General features: G+C 35.7%; 1 protein-coding gene across 1 annotated transcript; it reads left to right on the forward strand.

The window, feature by feature from the left end:
* Window positions 1-1938: 1938 nt before the first annotated feature.
* LOC107714724 (NF-kappa-B inhibitor delta-like) lies at window positions 1939-12834 on the forward strand. The gene is made up of 12 exons (XM_016520692.1): window positions 1939-1954; window positions 5637-5773; window positions 5860-5890; window positions 5997-6220; window positions 6317-6549; window positions 7710-7815; window positions 7914-8060; window positions 8132-8183; window positions 8283-8452; window positions 9416-9532; window positions 11188-11352; window positions 11519-12834. Exons 1-12 carry the CDS (start codon window positions 1939-1941, stop codon window positions 11588-11590), a joined length of 1470 nt encoding a protein of 489 aa, XP_016376178.1. The 3' UTR covers window positions 11591-12834.
* The last annotated feature ends 5620 nt before the right edge of the window (window positions 12835-18454 follow it).

An 18454-nucleotide genomic window follows, 5' to 3' on the forward strand; every position in this document is an offset into this window, starting at 1 on the left:
TGTGTGTAGAACAGAACTGTCCAAAAAAACTAGACAAAATATTTCCAGATATAGAATATTTCCATTTGTGAGTGTCACACTCACAAATGGTACAGAGGTGACAGACTGACACCTCTGACGTATTTCTCTGTCATGTCTCTGTCTGACTATTACTGTCATGGTTGCTAAACTTTGCCAGTAAATTATGACATAACAATTGTAATAGACTGAATTATGATGCAATTCATTGAGTGACTTGGTCATTATATAATTACTATAGTAGTTTGTATATAGGAATTAATCTATAGTAATAGATGCCCCTTTATTACATTCAAAACATTAGATAGAAAGAAAGAAAGAAACAAACAAACAAACAAAGAACAAGAGCTACATTTGAGGCTGAATCTGGGTTCTAACTGCTCTCTGGAAATCTATAAAGTCTAGGTTACTAGGAAATCTATAAAGAAGGTAGCCTAATGAATATTGTGTCTAGCATATGTACAGGTGCATCTCAATAAATTAGAATGTCGTGGAAAAGTTCATTTATTTCAGTAATTCAACTCAAATTGTGAAACTCGTGTATTAAATAAATTCAATGCACACAGACTGAAGTAGTTTAAGTCTTTGGTTCTTTTAATTGTGATGCTTGAACAAGAATATGATGTTCATGTTTATCTGCCTATTCTACATTAACTGATCATATCACATGCTGTTTCTGTTGAGCATGTGATATGATCAGTTAAAACACTGAATTAGAACATCATTACTTTAAATTCACATATTTACTGAAAATACTTGTCAGACTTTCTGTATGAATACATAAATATCCAACAGTGAATCCATAGGGTTGATCTCAGCTTGGTTTATTTATTTATTTATATTATATATTTTTATAACAATTATAAAATCTCATTTGTTGTTGATGTTGTTTTTAATTTGTAGATGATGTAATGATGCAATGAAATGTTGTTTATGCCACATTATGGAGCACATGAATTTACCTCAACACTGCATGTATACATGTATGTAATATTTTTGGCCACTAGATGGAGCCATGAAGACAGAAGTTCTGTTCACAAACCAGGAGACACTGCCTCAGTCTAATTATAGACTACTTGAATTCCACTCCCCTTTTAGAATGTAAAAAACTGAGCTGTAATACCCATAATGCCTTATGTTGTTTACATTTTTAGCAGATCAAAGTTTTTGTGGAGGGGTGGGGGGGAGGAAGTGTAGATAATAGTCATCAACTACACAGAGAAAAACTAACTCTACACAGAAGCACTGTCTATATTTTATTAATATTAATTATTATATTACATATATTTCCAACAGTGATGAAATCAACAGCAATTACTTAAATACACTTTTTTTATGATGAGGTTGAAATGATGAGGTTATTTTCTAATTCTATAAGCCTATATTTAATATATTATAAGATTTAAAGTTATAACTAACACCTAATCTTTATTAGGTTGTATATATTAAAGGTACTTGGAAAATATTTTAGTACAAGAAATGTTTCTCAAAAATGTATGAAATCAAACCAAAAACATGAAACAAAGATGACAATTACAAAAACAAATGCGTTTTAAACTAAAATTTCTAAAATATTTCTTCTTGTTGTAATCTCAGACATCCTTATTTGTCACTGACCAGATATGCAAACGAGAGAGAGAGAGAGAGAGAGAGACCCTTACTGTTGCTGTCAGAAGCAAATCGACCAACCTTCCTCCAATGTGTTTGACAGCTCGTCATCAGCAGTGGGTGGAGCTACAAAAAAATGGGCTGGCAGAATACAACGTGCTCTCTGTATACATAGTGGAACGTGCCGGAATCAGTTAATAACAGGCAGTGACTGGAGGAGTTGACATTTATCAGAGGCTGCTCTGCGTCTGGCATCATTCATTTCACCTGGCGTGGGAGCCGAGAATTAAAGACAGCAAAAGGGATTCTGACATGCACTTTCAGAAATGTAAGTAAGACCTTTTTGTTTATTGACAGAATTTTTACAGCACAAAGTGATGGGGAATATAAGTTGGCTTTATGAAATTGTGGAGTAAAAAAGAAAAATAGCCAAATATTTCAGGAAAAAAAGTACAAAAGCTGTCACCAGTACCCTTTCAGGCTACTAATATATAGGCTACCAATTAGGTAGCCTACTAACGTGTACACTTTAGGTACAACCTTTCAGGTAGCCTACAAACATGCACGGTTTAGGGGTAAATAATACCCCCTTTTTTTTTTTTTTTTTTTTTAAAGATGCCGACCCTATGACAACTTTTGTGTCTTTAGTGTGTGTGAGTGTAAGACAAGAGACATGTGCCAGTGTTCGGGTTGTATTAGGACCTGTATAATAAATTGACATAAGCGTTTAATAAGTAGGCTAATTTAACTAAATACACAAAGGCTATTAAATACAATAATTTTGCTGGAAACAACATATGGCATATCTTTTGCTGTTTACATGACGTCAGTCCAGTGATGTATGACCGTTTAAAAATAGATTTGGGCTAACTCATTTGAATAAAGGATCCCCCAACAACATAGAGTAGCTACTGTCAGTCACCGACTTCATTTTTTACAGCTATTTGGACAAACCCCTTGATAAATTACTCCTCCCTGTTCGACTTTCATTTCCCGTTTTTATTGGGTGTGGGTCTCATTTTTACAGAGAAAAGCTTGTGAAAATGGTAGGGCCTAGCCTAAAGAAAATATATCAGTCCAATTTAAAGCACGCATTTCTAATACTGGTAGCCTAAATGTCATGTGGAATATGCCAAGTGTCTAGGAATAAAGTCCAACCTAAGTTTTGTTTTCATGAGTTAACAGGTTTTCTGCATGTATCTATAGTCAGATTGCGGAGCGAGAGCCACGGAATCCCCGCGTTACACCCACGCGCGTGACTCACTGGCCAGGGATTTCCGTCTTTGAAATTACAAGACAGGGGTGCGAGGGTATCCCAACCGCTAAAGCCCACTCTTTCGGACATTTTAAGCATGAAAATCAATCTTGTGTAAAGTAGTGTCATGTGACCTTTAAACCTGTTGCGAGTGATAATAGAAGCATTGTTATTAGATAGCCTTGAAGAATATGACTGGGCTATCAGGTGTTTCTCTTCATCAATAACGTTTGGTGATTGTTGTAACACATTTTCAACGTCTCTCAAGCGTTGATTTAACTTTTTTCATTTCATTTTACTTTTAATTAAAATAAAATTTGAAAATATATATATATATATATATATATATAAATGTCAAACCTAAGCTAATAATTCTAAAAACATAGCAGACTGTATGTTAGTGTCACATCTGAGTCACATCTCAGTTGTAGAAACTGTAGGTGTGTATACTGTCCTATTATGATTTTTATGGGTCCAATAGAGGTACACTGAACAGCGTCCAGTGTGTGGATGTAAATGCTTTATATTTTTTACAACTACTGTAACCTCAGAAGAGTAATGGTCATGTATAACAATTATTTCACCCCTAAATCATTTAAATACATATTGAGACATTTTGGTATAACTTTCTGAATTTGTGTATCTTTAAATACATTATAACCATTGTTTTAACTCCAGATTTTTCTTAATCTTTCAGAAATATAGAATTTTATTGTCAGTTATACATGTCCATGTAAATACAGTGTTGAGCAGTAGCCCATCTTTTCTCTTAACTTTTTGAGTCAGCTTTAAAAAGCAAGAGCCCGAGAAGTGGAGTAATTCAAATAAACTGGAATGGAGAACAAACAAGATAGATAAGGAAAGGAATGATCCTCTCAAGGTTATCCCCAGTGGAATTTCCATCTTCCTCTTTTGAATCCCCTTCACCATAAGAATTACTTAATGTTTTGCTGAAACCAGTCACTTTTCCTGTAACTTTTGAAACACAAGCAGTTCTTCTGTCTGAGCTATAAATAGATAAATCAACCGAAACACTATTATTGTAGTTATGCTACTGTATATACAAAACTATTATCAGGAGGTGCATAATATAATCTTGACATACCCATAAAAGATAATAAAATAACTTCAAAGTGTTTCTCTCACACTGCAGTGTTTGTAAGAATTATCTGTGCGTGAAGCAGTAATTCGATAAATATCTATATTAGATTTTTTTTTCCTGGTGGCTGGATGAAGTAATGCAATTTAGCTGTGATCTATGCAGCTGATTTCACGAACAAAATGCTAGACAGGCATCAAATCTGACTCTGAATCAGTATCTAAGCATCTGTTCATACACCTCTAATGGGGCCCCTGCGAAGGACATACGTCACTGATGCAGGAAGATGTGGTTTGCCACGAAGAGCGTAACGGAGAAAAGGAAATAGTTACAGAGAGTGTGCTCAGAGAACCGTCTCCATAGACGCAGGGTTTCTGATGAAAGAAGACCGGTAGACGTAACCTCACCACCTCTTTTCCAAATGGAATACCTTCCTCACGGGTGAGAGGATGAGCATTATGCTCCTTCGGTGGAAATTTGGTTCTTATCTCACGTTTGGGGTCAAGATTTTGAAGAAACTTTCCTTCCTTCTGCTCTAGAATACGTAACTGATGCCCACTGGAAACCTCCGATATTTGCATTCTTGTCTTTTTCAGTTTCTTTTAGTGACTAACACACACACACAAACACACACACACACAAAAAACATTTCAAGTCATACCAGCACCTGTTATTAAAAACGGCCCTGAGGAAATCACATTACTGAAGAAATCAATCAGATTTACTTGAAAACAACAACAATAAATGTGTATCCAGCAAGATATACTGAATATGGTTATATGATTCATGTTTTACTCGACTTGATTGTTTAAAAGATCATTGTAAATCAAAGGCATTAAAAAGACATTGTAAAACAAATGGTTTTAATGGAAATGTCAGATTTGCGGATCTAAAATATCCTGCTAATAATAAATATTTAGTACCATTATTTGGACAAGATTGTCACTACTTCTAAATTCCAGTAAGTTTCACTATTATATTATTGGAATATAAATTACGCATTTATTTATTTATTGAGATTTTTAAAAATCTTCATTAAATTATATTAATATCATAAAAAATCATAATATTATTGCAAATATTGATAAATCAATAATAACCATGTAGATAAGATATTAACTACTGTTCAAAAGTTTGGGGTCTGTAATGATTCTAATGTTTGTAAAAGTCTCTTATACTCACCAAGGCCACATTTATTTGATCAAAAATACAGTAAAAACAGTAATATTGTGAAATATTATTACCATTTAAAATAACAGTTTTCTATTCTAATATATTTTAAAATGTAATTTATTCCTGTGGTGTCAAAGCTGAAATTCTCAGCAGCCTTCACTCCAGTCTTCAGTGTCACATGATCCTAATATTGGATTCTAATTTGCTGATTTGCTGCTCAAGACAGATTTCTTATTAATATCAATGTTGGAAACTTTTGTTCAGCTTTTATTTTTGAAACCATGATACATTTTTTTCAGGATGAAATTGAACAGGTTTTCAAAAAGAACAGGAAGTTCAAAAGAACAACATCTATCTTTACTTTCACATTTCATCTATTTAATATGTCATTGCTGATGTATTAAACTTTTAAATGGTGTAGGCTATTTATCATATTACAGCATTTAAACAGAAAACATAAATATAACAAAAAATGTTCCACAGCACCAAAGGAAAAGGTGTGTTACCCTCTGCCCACAGTGAAGAAACTCCTGGAGCAGAAGAGAAAGAGAGAGACCTCCTCAGCACCTCCCTCCTGCTCTGCAGCATCTTACACTGCTGGTGGCGCTGCATCTGTCCCAGTGAGACAAACTATTATATTATTAATTATGAATGTCTTGAGGCTGATACGAACGACTTTAATCACCTTCCAAAATGTTTCCAACAGGTGTTGGCATCAGGACAATCTCCCACTGCCGGTGAGTCCGACCATCTCTGCTAAATGAGGCTTTTGCTTGATTAAATGAGACTTCAGAGATATTTAGATTTTCTTTTACATCTGAAAATGATACCTTTTCTTTGCAGAAGCCAGTATAAGCTACACAGACATGGGAGCAGTCAGATATGACCGATGGGAAGTTCCCAGTATTCATCAGGCACATTCCTCGCTACAGCAGTGCAGCCCATTCCCATTCATGCCTAGTTCCTGCGCTGCACAAAACTTTACCCAGACTGGACAGACGCTTGCCACTGGCTACAGCCCTCAGCAGATGCAAGACTGCCAGGATGCCCAGACAACACAACAATATGTAAGAGCTCTATAAGTATTTCAGGCAGCATGATTATTGAAGGCTTACAAAATCGAAGGTTTGTCCATATTATGAATCTATTCTCTGTTCTCACAGTCTATAACAGAGTGCCCTGTAACTGCAGCCGGGACTGATATGACTGGGACTGTCCCCATTCAGACCTCTGGCTTCTGCTGGCCATCTGACTCCAGAGCAGAGGATCACACAAGCCCATACCTTCTCCAAGAGTTCAGGCCCCAGATGGATATGGTGAAGCTGCAGGAGGCCAGAGTCTTCCTGCAGAACATGGATTACAGTAGAACCACCTGGCAGGATGATGATGGGGACACGTAAGTCAGAAGATATTCTGAATATTGTGTAGGGTGGAGATTTACTACCTTGGATGCTGTAACCAGGTGTCATTTGGAAGAATGCTCTGTAGTTGTAGCTTTAAGCAGCCTAGGACTTACTTAAAATTAGTTCAGTACTGTTCAAAAGTTTGGGGTCAATAAGATTTTTTTTTTTTTATGTTTTTGAAAAAAAGAAATCTATTATGTTAACCAAGGCCTCAAAAATACAGTAAAAACTGTAATTTTGTGAAATAATATTAGAATTTAAAATTAATGTTTTCTGTTTTAATACATTTAGCAGACATTACTCCAGGCTTCAGTGTCACATGATCCTTCAGAAATCATTCTAATATGCTGATGTGGTGCTCAAAAAAGAGCACCACATCTTTTTTTATCAATGATAAAAACTTTTTTCAGAATTCTTTGATGAATATAAAATAAATTAAAAAAAACAATTTATTTGAAATAAAATGCACATGTAACATTGTAAAGGTTTATCACTTTTGAGCAATTGAAAATCGTTTAAATGATTGTTTAAATAAATAATTTGTTTTGAACAAATAAATAAATTATTTATTTATTTATCAAGAAAATGGGTCACTAAGTTTATTAGTACAATTAAGTAGTATTCTTAGAAAATAAGTGCTTCTATGCTTTTTAAACAAATGTTGTCAATGGTTGTGCGATCAAAAACCGTATACTATTTCTGAATTAATTATTTCTTAAAGTTCCATAATTAAAAAAAAAAAAATTAATATGTGTACACTCGAATGTATTTAAATTACTTTTTTTAAATGTTACTTTTTACTTTTTGGTTACACCACTTGAACAACACAACTTTTTACTGAAAATTATTTTTAAAAAAGTAAAATTTTTCAATGTGACAGTCTTATATTTGTCATTGACCCAAATAACATTTGCAGTCTTTTTAGATACATTTACGTTAAAGTAGCCATACATCTTACTGTATTTTTGAAAATCGTTCAGTTAATGCATTCTGCAGATTACCACATTAGGTGTTTTACCAGAGGGGTCCACCAAGGTCTTGTGCGTTTCTTAACTAATGAAACCACAGTGTAAGTGTAAATCCTATGGAAAAGGTTGTTAGACAGCTCTGCACTGTAACTGAAAACTGAAACTCTATTCTTACTCTCTGTTAGCATTCTACATATCTACACCGCGAAAGGCCTGAGGGAATATGCTTTTGCTGCTGCTGAGAAACTTAGTGAACTGGGGAAGTTGGACTCTAAAGAACACAAGGGCAAGGTGAATATCACGACAAAATACTGTTAAATCTAATTCAAAATATACTAGGGACCTTTTTATCAATGCACTCACTGACTATCTGTTCTCTTGAATCCCAGACTGCTTTGCTGGTGGCTGTAACTGCCAATCAGCCAGATATAGTCCAGGATCTACTCTTTCTAAGTGCGGACATCAGCATCTGTGACGTCAACGGTCAAACTGCACTCCATGTGGCTGCCACCTATGGTTTCCCTCGTGTCATGCAGGTGAGAGACTGCCCGGTTGCAATGCATTCGAAATCAAAAAAGCATGCTTCTAAACTGCTATGATTTAATAGGTTATTCTCTATGCTGGACTGCGAGTGGACCTGGAGGCTCGTAATTTTGAAGGTATAAACCTTTACATAGTGTTCCATAAGCATCACAGTTACAGTACATCTGAGGAGACAATAATATATGGCCGCTCTTGCTTTTGCCTGGTATCTTTAGGTCTGACTCCTCTGCATTGTGCAGTGATCTCTCACTGTGCCACGATAAAGGCTATAAATGCCTCCTCATCCTCAACATGGTTAGCTGATGGCAGTCTACAGACTCAAGCAGAAGATAAACTGATGTGTTTGCGGCTTCTTATTAATGCTGGAGCTTCAGTTCTCAGCCAGGTACTCCGTTTTATGGCCTTTTAATATTTCAGTTTAATCCCAATGATAATAAGGTAATGTGTTAATTATTGCTAAAGGACCCCTTGGTGTATAGACAGATGGCGCAGGGACACTCATTAAATAATATTATTATAAAACTGAGTGTTGCATTTAGCCTGGCCCATAATAACATCAGTACAGTGCCATATTAAAGCCAATAAAATAATCATTATTGATGTGCAGAGATGTAAAGTTTAGGGTCTGCAATGATTTCGTCTCTTATGCTCACCAAGGCTGCATTATTTGATCGAAAATACAGTAAAAACAGTAATGTGAAATTTTATTACAATTTAAAATAAACTGTTTTCTATTTTAAAATCATTTAAAATGTAAATTATTCCTATGATAGCAAGCTGAATTTTCAGTATCATTACTCCAATCTTTAGTGTCACACAAGCTTTCAAAAATCCTTCTAATATGCTACTTTGGTGCTCAAGAAACATGTATCATTATCAATGTTGAAAACAATTGTGCTGCGTAATATTTTTGTGGAAAGAGTGCTTCAATTTTTCAGGATTATTTAAAGAATATAACAGTATTTATTTGAAATAGAAATCTTTTGTAAGGTTTTAAATATAATTGTCAATTTATTGGCACTGTAAGGAATCAATATTAATTCATCATTGCCAAATATAAGTATACATTTATTTAATATCTTACTGTCCCCAAGTTAGTAACAAACAAATCATGGATACTGACATTTCCAAATTACGGTAGCGATTTCCGACGTATAGGAAAAGAAACAATATATTTCCCAAATGTTCCTTTCTGACAGACAGACAAACAACTGATTTTGTCATTGTTCCATATAGAGCGGTTTCGTTTTTAGACTGCCGCAAAAGGAGGAAACCTCATTCATGGCACACTTGCTTTGATGTTGCTTCAGTTTCACTTTGTTGACAAGTATACCTTTGTCTTTTTCAGGAAATCAAAAGCAATAAGACAGTTCTTCACCTGGCAGTGAAGGAGGGGAATATCCATCTTGTGCGCTTCCTCCTCAGCCTCCAACTCTCCAATATGCAGGCGTTCATCAACATGAAAGTGAGACACATGATGGCGATATTGTATTGGCTTTCATATACATGCAAAATCATACTCAAGTAATATCACACTTGCCTCGTGCCGCAAGTAATTGCAGCTGTGGTGAAATGTTGGCCAACAGCACTATTGTGGGTGTGAACAAGAAGTTATTGTTGAGTGACTTACATTTTAGATACAATAGTATAGTTTCAAATAGTTTCAAATAATGCCAAAGCTAATTTAACTGCTGCGTGTCTCCATTCCAGCAACATGCGGTAATGAAATTTTGTTACTCAGTGAATCACTATTTATAAACGAATCTGTTAACTGAATGAATCAATGATTAACTCATTTGTAAAGACAGTCACCTGTTTTCCTTCCTGAATGAGTTTTTAACAAATCGGTTGCATGAATGACTCAGTGATTCACTCATAAATCTGTTTCGTTCTCAACCGATGTTTTTTAACCAATTGGTTGAGCGAATGATTCAATGAATGATTCACTTACAAAGACAGCCACTTGTTTCATTCCAGAGTTTTTTAACAAATTGGTTGAGTGAATGACCTAATGATTCACTCATAAATAGTTATCTTTTACATTTCAGAATGTATCAGTGTTTTTGAATGTATTGGTTGAGTGAACACTTCAGTGACTCGTTCATAGGACAGACCCTTATTTCATTCCTGAATGATTCAATGTTTTTTTTTTCACAAATTGAGTGAACATCCCAGTGACTTACTCATAAAAACAGTAAGTGAACGTTCAGTTGAGTGAACGATTAATTGACTTACTCATAAAGACCACGGCTTGTTTTGTTCCTAAAAAAAGAATCATTGTGTTTGAACAAATCTATTTAAAGGGATAGCTCAGCCAAAAAAATTAAAATTCTGTCATTAATTACTCACCCTCATGTCATTCCAAACCCGTAAGACATTCATTCTTCTTCAGAACACAAATTAAGATATTTTTGATGAAATTCGAGAGCTTTCTGACCCTGCACAGACAGCAAGGGTACTACCACGTTCAAGGCCAGAAATATAGTAAGAACATCGATAAAAAACAGTCCATGTGACATCAGTGGTTCAACCGTAATGTTATGAAACTACGAGAATACTTTTTTGTGCGCATAGAAAACAAAAATAATGACTTTATTCAACAATGTCTTCTCTTCACGCATGCGTCGTGGTACTCTCTGAACCCACGTCGAAGACTGACACGGAAGAGAAGAAATTGGTGAATAAAGTTGTTATTTTTGTTTTCTTTGCACACAAAAACTATTCTCATAGCTTCATAACATTACGGTTGAGCCACTGATGTCACATGGACTATTTTAACAATGTCCTTACTAGCTTTCTGGGCCTTGAACGTGGTAGTTGTGTTGCTCTCTATGCAGGGTCAGAAAGTTCTCGGATTTCATCAAAAATATCTTAATTTGTATTCCGAAGATGGACAAATGTTATACGGGTCTGGAACGACATGAGGGTGAGTAATTAATGACAGAATTTTCATGAACTATCCTAAGTCATTCATTAAGACTTGCCATCACATACTGTGTAACCTGAAGAAAGAGTTACCTAAAAAGTAGGCAGGGATAATATACAGAACTTCAGGACATATTAATTCAAAACAGACAACAGTGTGGACATGTTTATCTATAAATGTGTGTCTCCTCTCAGGCTCATGGACACACTGCCCTGCACATGGCCGCGGGGCTGCATGGAAGCCCCTTTCAGGAGGAACTGATCCGGCTGCTGCTGAGTCGAGGTGCTGATCCCAGCATCCGCAACCTGGAGAACGACCAGCCCGCTCATTTGCTGCAGAGCGGCGACAAAGGAGAGAGAGTGAGAGGTTTTCTTTAGTAACAACCAGTCTGCCTGTTGTGAGAAGTGCCATGCAAAAACATTCTCTTGTACAGTTTCTACCATGCTTTTAACAGCATAGAAAGAAAAAGACAGATTACACAGTAGCTGACACACCATTTTCCCTCTCTCGCTCTCTCTCCCTCAGCTCAAGCTCATCTTGAAGAAGAAAAGTGCCTCCTCTAGGCGACGTTTTACATCCTTACAGGACCAAGAGTGACCAGGACTGATTTTTAGTCCCAGCGTATCCCACCTTCTCCAGTAGAGATGCAGTCATCTGGATTAAATAATAGTATGCACACGAAACATTAATCTTGATAATTTTGCTAACCGTTCACCATCAAGATGTGAATTAAAAAAAAAAAGAGTTAAGATCAGAAAGAGCTTTAAAAATAACCCCAAAAATGTAATCTCTGGAGAAGAATGGGTTGATCTTCAGTATCCTTTTATGAGGATTTTCACATATTGCATCATTTTTAGTATGACTATATTTTTTGAAGGATCATTCATTGATTCTGTACCATAAAGCTGCTTCCCAGTTTATTTAAAGATGCATGCAAATTTTAGTATGTTCATGAATAGTGATTTCAATGAAATCGTCATGAGGACTGTCAGTTCCAGTCGAGTTTCCACCTTCAATTATAAACCATATTGGTTTGCTTTTTTAACTCACTGTATCAGTGGAATATTCTTTATTTGTTTTGAGATGTATTTATATAGCTTTTGGTTGGTATATGTTGCATATTCTCTGTGCTCATGTTCATGTTACTTTCACTCAGGGTGAAGATCAGTTATTTATTTCATTGTTTGATATGAATGACATCAGTTCTCTATGTAATGCACTTTTCTCAGCAGCACACTTGATATCATAGTTGTCCTTACAGGAGATGTGTCATCCAGCCATGTATGTGAATGTGTTATTTTGATGAGTCATATATGAGGGGGTGAAATGTCAGGGGGTTCTGAGGTAAGAAGGTAGTTTTGTCATCAAGACCTATACAGAATCAAGATGTCAGAATCATTAATATGATTTAACAATGTTATTTCAGTGGAATAGTATGAAAGGAAAGGTTTTTCTAAGTGGGGATAGTCAGTGTCCATCTTGTATCAAGATGTCAAATGTTGTTGTTGTTGTTGTTGTTGAGTCAGTGATATGCATGATTCATCATGTTGAAGTACCCAGAGTCCCTCTGGAAATTCAAATGAGGGAAAACACACGCTAATGTCACTTTCTTGTAAAACAAAGAGAGATTTATGAGAATTAGTTTGAACGCAAAGTGCAAACTGCCTTCTAAGGAATTAATTTATGAAATTTTGCTCATGTTTTAACAAATATCACAAACACTCAATGAATGAAACCATCTGACAAAACCGAATTCTGTGAGTATATGAAGTAGCATTAAAATTAGCTTGATTGTATGTACAATGTTTTTTTTAATATTGTTTATGAAGTGTCATCTTTAATAAGCCACATTTCTGCAAATCATTAATGTTTTATTAATGTGTTTGTGTGTTTTGCATTATATGTCAACTGACCAAGCCAAATTAAATAAAGCTAAATAAGTAAAGACCAAGAACAAACCTCTGTAACTCAGGATCTTTTATTGAGCCAAATGTCTTTGGTACATGACTAACATTTGGATGATTAATAAAAACACCTTTTCTTATAGTAACTGTATTGAGTTCTTCATTATGACTGCTGTGGGTGTTTAGTCATACTCAATTACTTCATTTCAAGGCAAAGAAAAAAAAAACCTTCATTAAAGGAATTGTAATGAATTCATAAGCATTCCTCCATGCTGATCAAACAGATGTGCAGTGGCTCATTATTCTCTGAAATATATGGATGCTTTCTTATTAATACATGAGGCATAAATACATTGAGTTGAAATTAAGTAATTTGCTTTTTAGTAACACTTGGTTGGGGACTAAAGTATTACTTTCTAAAGTCTTTTGTTTACAGGAATACAGTAGTCAAATATTCATGCTGTTACAATGGACATAAGATCATGTGTACCTCCAAGGAAGGGTTGCATCAGCCGCTCGTGAGGTTTGACTTAAATTGAGATGTAAAGTTGGCTTAGTAACTACTAGTTAGTTTGTATTTGACTGCACCATTAAGGCAAGACTTTCCTATAGTTCCTAAGTCCTCTGTAAAGTAATGTCTGACTTTACGGATCCAAATGACTAATCTGTAAACAGAAAAGCCATGCATTTCAGTTTATCTTGTTATGATTGACGTCAAAACTGTTAATGGTAATAAGTTCAGTTTCTACTGACATATGACATAAAATAATTGTGAAACACATTTAAAAGGATTTCAAATGCACTAAAATAATAAATAAATATATACTACAAGACTAAAACAACTAGAAAATTGTCTTACATACTTGGCATGCACAAGTTACAGAGTGACACACGGGATTGCATATAGTTCCATGCTGGAGAGCTATTTATATTTATTCAAACAATATTCTGTTTATTCAAATGTAAGCGAGTGAAAATATTAACTTCATCATATCTGTCTAAAGGATTGAAATCCATTAGATGAAACATGAGCTCTTCAATGTAATTCAATCAGTCTGCTAGTTTTCTAATCATTATTCCTGATCGCTTCTGTGAATTTTTCCATAAATGCCCTTTTAGATCTAAGCCTCATATAATAATAATAACAACAATGACAACATTAAAAGCAAACTATTCATGCATGGGTAAAATAACTGGGGCCAGGTGAGATGCATCATGAATGGTGTCATTCACACAATATGAACACAAAAGAGACATAATGTAGCACGTGTGCTACCGAGAGACCTAAAAATACAGCAACAGATCAGCATTTAGGCTGAGGTTACAAAAAGAGGTCAAGCAGGTTTGACTCTCCTCCACATTCCTGTAAGTAACTCTGTGCGTCTGAGCATTTCCTCTCGCTGAAATGGGCCGCCCTGTCGCACCATATGCTTTACACTGTCTGAGGTGGAACTAAAAGAAAAAAGGTCACATTTATGAAGCGTTCAATAAAAATATGACTGTATAGTTTTTAGTTTAATTAATGTTTGTTGTAGTGTACCTTCTGTCTTTGGTGGCTGAGGGCCTTCCACTGGACTAGATCTGTAGGGAAAAAAACAAAAACACAATTATCCCACTAAGCCATGCTAGTCCATCTAAGCGGGGTGTCAAACTCAGCTTAGCACACCAACACACAGAGCTAAACTTGTTACGCAAGTACCTATAGTTTTCAAGTAATCATGAAAACCTTGACTAGCTGGTTCAGGTGTGTTTAATTAGAGTTGGAGCTAAACTCTGCAGAGCTGAGGCCCTCCAGGAACTGAGTTTGACAGCCCTGGTGTCGCACTCTGAAATATTCAGCAAGCATGCACATCTCCTTTAGTCAAATGTAAGTGGTGTTGCTTGATTTAATGCAAGGGCCTAACGTCAATATAATCAAATGATTCAGATCATCTCAGGATGACATGCTGAGCATTTTATCAGGCCACGTCTACATTACTCTGGATACATTTGAAAACAGCATTTTCATTTTAAAACATTCTCCATCCACACTACAGTTTTTAAGAGTTTTCCAAAAGTTTCTTATCCACGCTGAAACATAGGAAAATGCTGAATCATCTTACTGCGTATGCTTAAAATGTAATTAAAGCTCACTTAGATGATACCGAGAGACCAGGCTTGATGAACTTCTTAAAGTTCTTCTTACTTAATAAAGTTCTCATGCTTTTCTTCTGGCCCAATTATTTTGTTAGCAAAATATCTCAGAATTGGTGCATCCAGGTCACACTCAATCATCATATCTATCAGTGCAATCTGCACCACATGACTAAACATGCATCGTCGTTTTAAAATAACTCCACTTTTACAGTCTACATTTCAACTTTTTTTAAAATTTATTTATCCACTTGGGAGAGTGTCTTCAAAAACCAATGGAAGGCCAAAACCCCAAAAGGTAGAGAAAAAGATGCATTTTCAAATGTAGCCAGTGTAGAGGTAGCCTAGTCTTGATACACACTGCCTAACCACTTTAGTTCTTGATTTAGGAGGTGTGAGAACAACAAACTTTCTGCTCTCTTGTTTAAAACATTGAACAACCTGCAGCTTTTACAGTATGAACGCCACTCAGGGGTCTTTGATACATCTGGTCGTGCAAGTAAAACATGCTGTTGTTTAAATGGATAGACAGTGTTGTTGAGCTGAAAAAAAAAAGTTGGTCAGACTCAGTAAAGAAACCGATAACTTTAGAAACCAGGGGCTGCATTCAAAGAGAACAGGAGCTTTCCAGTGAACAGACATGGAGCCATCGATTCGATGTACATCTTTTTTCTTTCAGGACGTTTCCTCATCCTTATTCGGACTCATTCCACATGCACAGTCAAGGCTGCACATTTCTGTGAATAACTCTTACTTGGATTTTGAGCATTTTAACTTTTTACCTGTCAGGGCAAAGAAACATTTAGAGATGGTGAAAAATATAACTGAGAGGAACTTAGATTGGGGCCCTGGACCACAAAATCAGTCACAAGTGTCAATTTTTCGAAATTGAGATTTATACATCATCTGAAATTCAGAAAGCTGAATAAATAAGCTTTCTATTGATGTATGGTTTGTTAGGATAGGACAATATTTGGCCGAGATACAACTATTTGAAAATCTGGAATCTGAGGAATCTTGAGAAAATCGCCTTTAAAGCTGTCCAAATGATGTCCTTTGCTATGAATATTACTGATCAAAAATTAAGTTTTGATATATTTATGGTAGGAAATTTACAAAATATCTTCATGGAACATGATCTTTACTTAATATCCTAATGATTTTTGGCATAAAAGAAAAATCTATAATTTTGACCCATACAATGTAATGTTGGCTATTGCTACAAATATACCTGTGCTACTTAAGACTAGTTTTGTGGTCCAGGGTCACAATTAGAGTTTAGCCAGTTTGTAAGAAATATATTTAGTCTCATTTAAATTGACCACATTTTTCACATTGCAGAAGTACGCTACTTAGACAAATGGTTTGGTGTATTGAGAGAACTGAATGTATTCACTGCACTGACTGAAGTAAAACTGGACTGACTGTAATGCCAGGTAAATGTCACTCTTGATGATGACAACATTTTGTAACGTCACAGCTGTTACTTACTCAGAGCAATAAGAATCCCGCTTACAAACATAACCACAGCAATGATGACACCCGTGGTCCGTAACGTCTCGTAATCTGAGCTCAGAAATCAAGAGTGGTGAAATACTTTTTTTATTGGCTTTATATTAAAAAAATGTATGTATTTCCATGCAATATCCGCATGCTTACCGTAGTGAAAGGCACTCTGGTCCATATGCATGTATGACTCTGTAAATACATTTACATATTTTTAACAACTATGAAACAAAACGAACCCCTATAATAGACTTAGTATGGACCTTAGGTATGTGATTCACAGTGAAGACATGGAGTGAAGTAAGGAAGACAATGCAGGGGACAGAGTTCAGCACCATGGACAGATGCTGGTTTATTGCATGTATAAATATAGAACTATTACACTGGACAGTCAGAGTCTAATGAGCTCTAAAATAACGAGCTTATTAGCTGAAATGCATTCAGACTGCAATCGTTTGAAATACTAATCACATAAATAGTGATCTCAATTAGCTGTTAAGCATGCACGAGGCAGAAGGGCATCTTGCAAACTCAAGGGGTTTCACCTGAGAACGTCAGTAATTCGGGTTATTGATTAGCTGCATAACGAGGCTGCAGGCTCAGCGAAAATAAGCGCTCTGAGAACTGCAGTATCCACAAGCAAATCGCAAGTGGACTTTCCTCTAGTAATAATCAATAAAGCTGTCCAACCTGCCAATATTGAGAGCTTTTAGTATCTATATATGAAAAAAATTCAGTAAAGAAACCGATAACTTTAGAAACCAGGGGCTGCATTCAAAGAGTACAGGAGCTTTCCAGTGAACAGACATGGAGCCATCGATTCGATGTACATCTTTTTTCTTTCAGGACGTTTCCTCATCCTTATTCGGACTCATTCCACATGCACAGTCAAGGCTGCACATTTCTGTGAATAACTCTTACTTGGATTTTGAGCATTTTAACTTTTTACCTGTCAGGGCAAAGAAACATTTAGAGATGGTGAAAAATATAACTGAGAGGAACTTAGATTGGGGCCCTGGACCACAAAATCAGTCACAAGTGTCAATTTTTCGAAATTGAGATTTATACATCATCTGAAATTCAGAAAGCTGAATAAATAAGCTTTCTATTGATGTATGGTTTGTTAGGATAGGACAATATTTGGCCGAGATACAACTATTTGAAAATCTGGAATCTGAGGAATCTTGAGAAAATCGCCTTTAAAGCTGTCCAAATGATGTCCTTTGCTATGAATATTACTGATCAAAAATTAAGTTTTGATATATTTACCGTAGGAAATTTACAAAATATCTTCATGGAACATGATCTTTACTTAATATCCTAATTATTTTCGGCATAAAAGAAAAATCTATAATTTTGACCCATACAATGTAATGTTGGCTATTGCTACAAATATACCCCAGCGACTTAAGACTGCTTTTGTGCTCCAGGGTCACATATTAGTATTGCATACAATCAAACAAATCTTTACTGCTCTCTCTCTCTCTTACCTGGCAAGGCTGCTGCAGTTAGAAGAACTGTAAAAGTCAGAATGTACCAAGGTGATCTTTTTAAAATTATCATTAATATTCATAACAGTCGTGATATCCTCAACTGTGAAAACTTCAGTGGGTGATATTAGCGCATCCATTTCCTCTGAACTACACCCATAATCTTCAAGGCTGATCACAGAACAAGACGTGATGTTGAAAACAGTCCCAGGGTTTTCATCTACACTTGCATCCTCAGTTGCAGAAGTATATTGCAGTTTTGCTGGGAAAAAACTCACAAAACGTACTTTCTCCCCAATTTTGGTGATATATTCCTTCTCTGTGCCAGAGTACACTGTACGACATTTCTTTTGGCCTTTGAGTTGCATGGCATCTGTCAGCAGGAAGAAAAGAGATTTGAAAGGAAACTCGTCTTGGGAAGTCGAACT

The sequence above is a fragment of the Sinocyclocheilus rhinocerous genome, unplaced genomic scaffold (genome assembly GCF_001515625.1).
Source record: "Sinocyclocheilus rhinocerous isolate Xijiao unplaced genomic scaffold, SAMN03320098_v1.1 scaffold2194, whole genome shotgun sequence".
Taxonomy (NCBI): Eukaryota; Metazoa; Chordata; class Actinopteri; order Cypriniformes; family Cyprinidae; genus Sinocyclocheilus; species Sinocyclocheilus rhinocerous.

Excerpts from the sequence above, each read along its gene's own strand:
- LOC107714724 (XM_016520692.1), top strand. Across the intron at positions 5,891-5,996 it reads AGGACAATCTCCCACTGCCG|AAGCCAGTATAAGCTACACA; the intron begins GTGAGTCCGACC and ends TTTTCTTTGCAG. Across the intron at positions 11,353-11,518 it reads GCGGCGACAAAGGAGAGAGA|CTCAAGCTCATCTTGAAGAA; the intron begins GTGAGAGGTTTT and ends TCTCTCCCTCAG.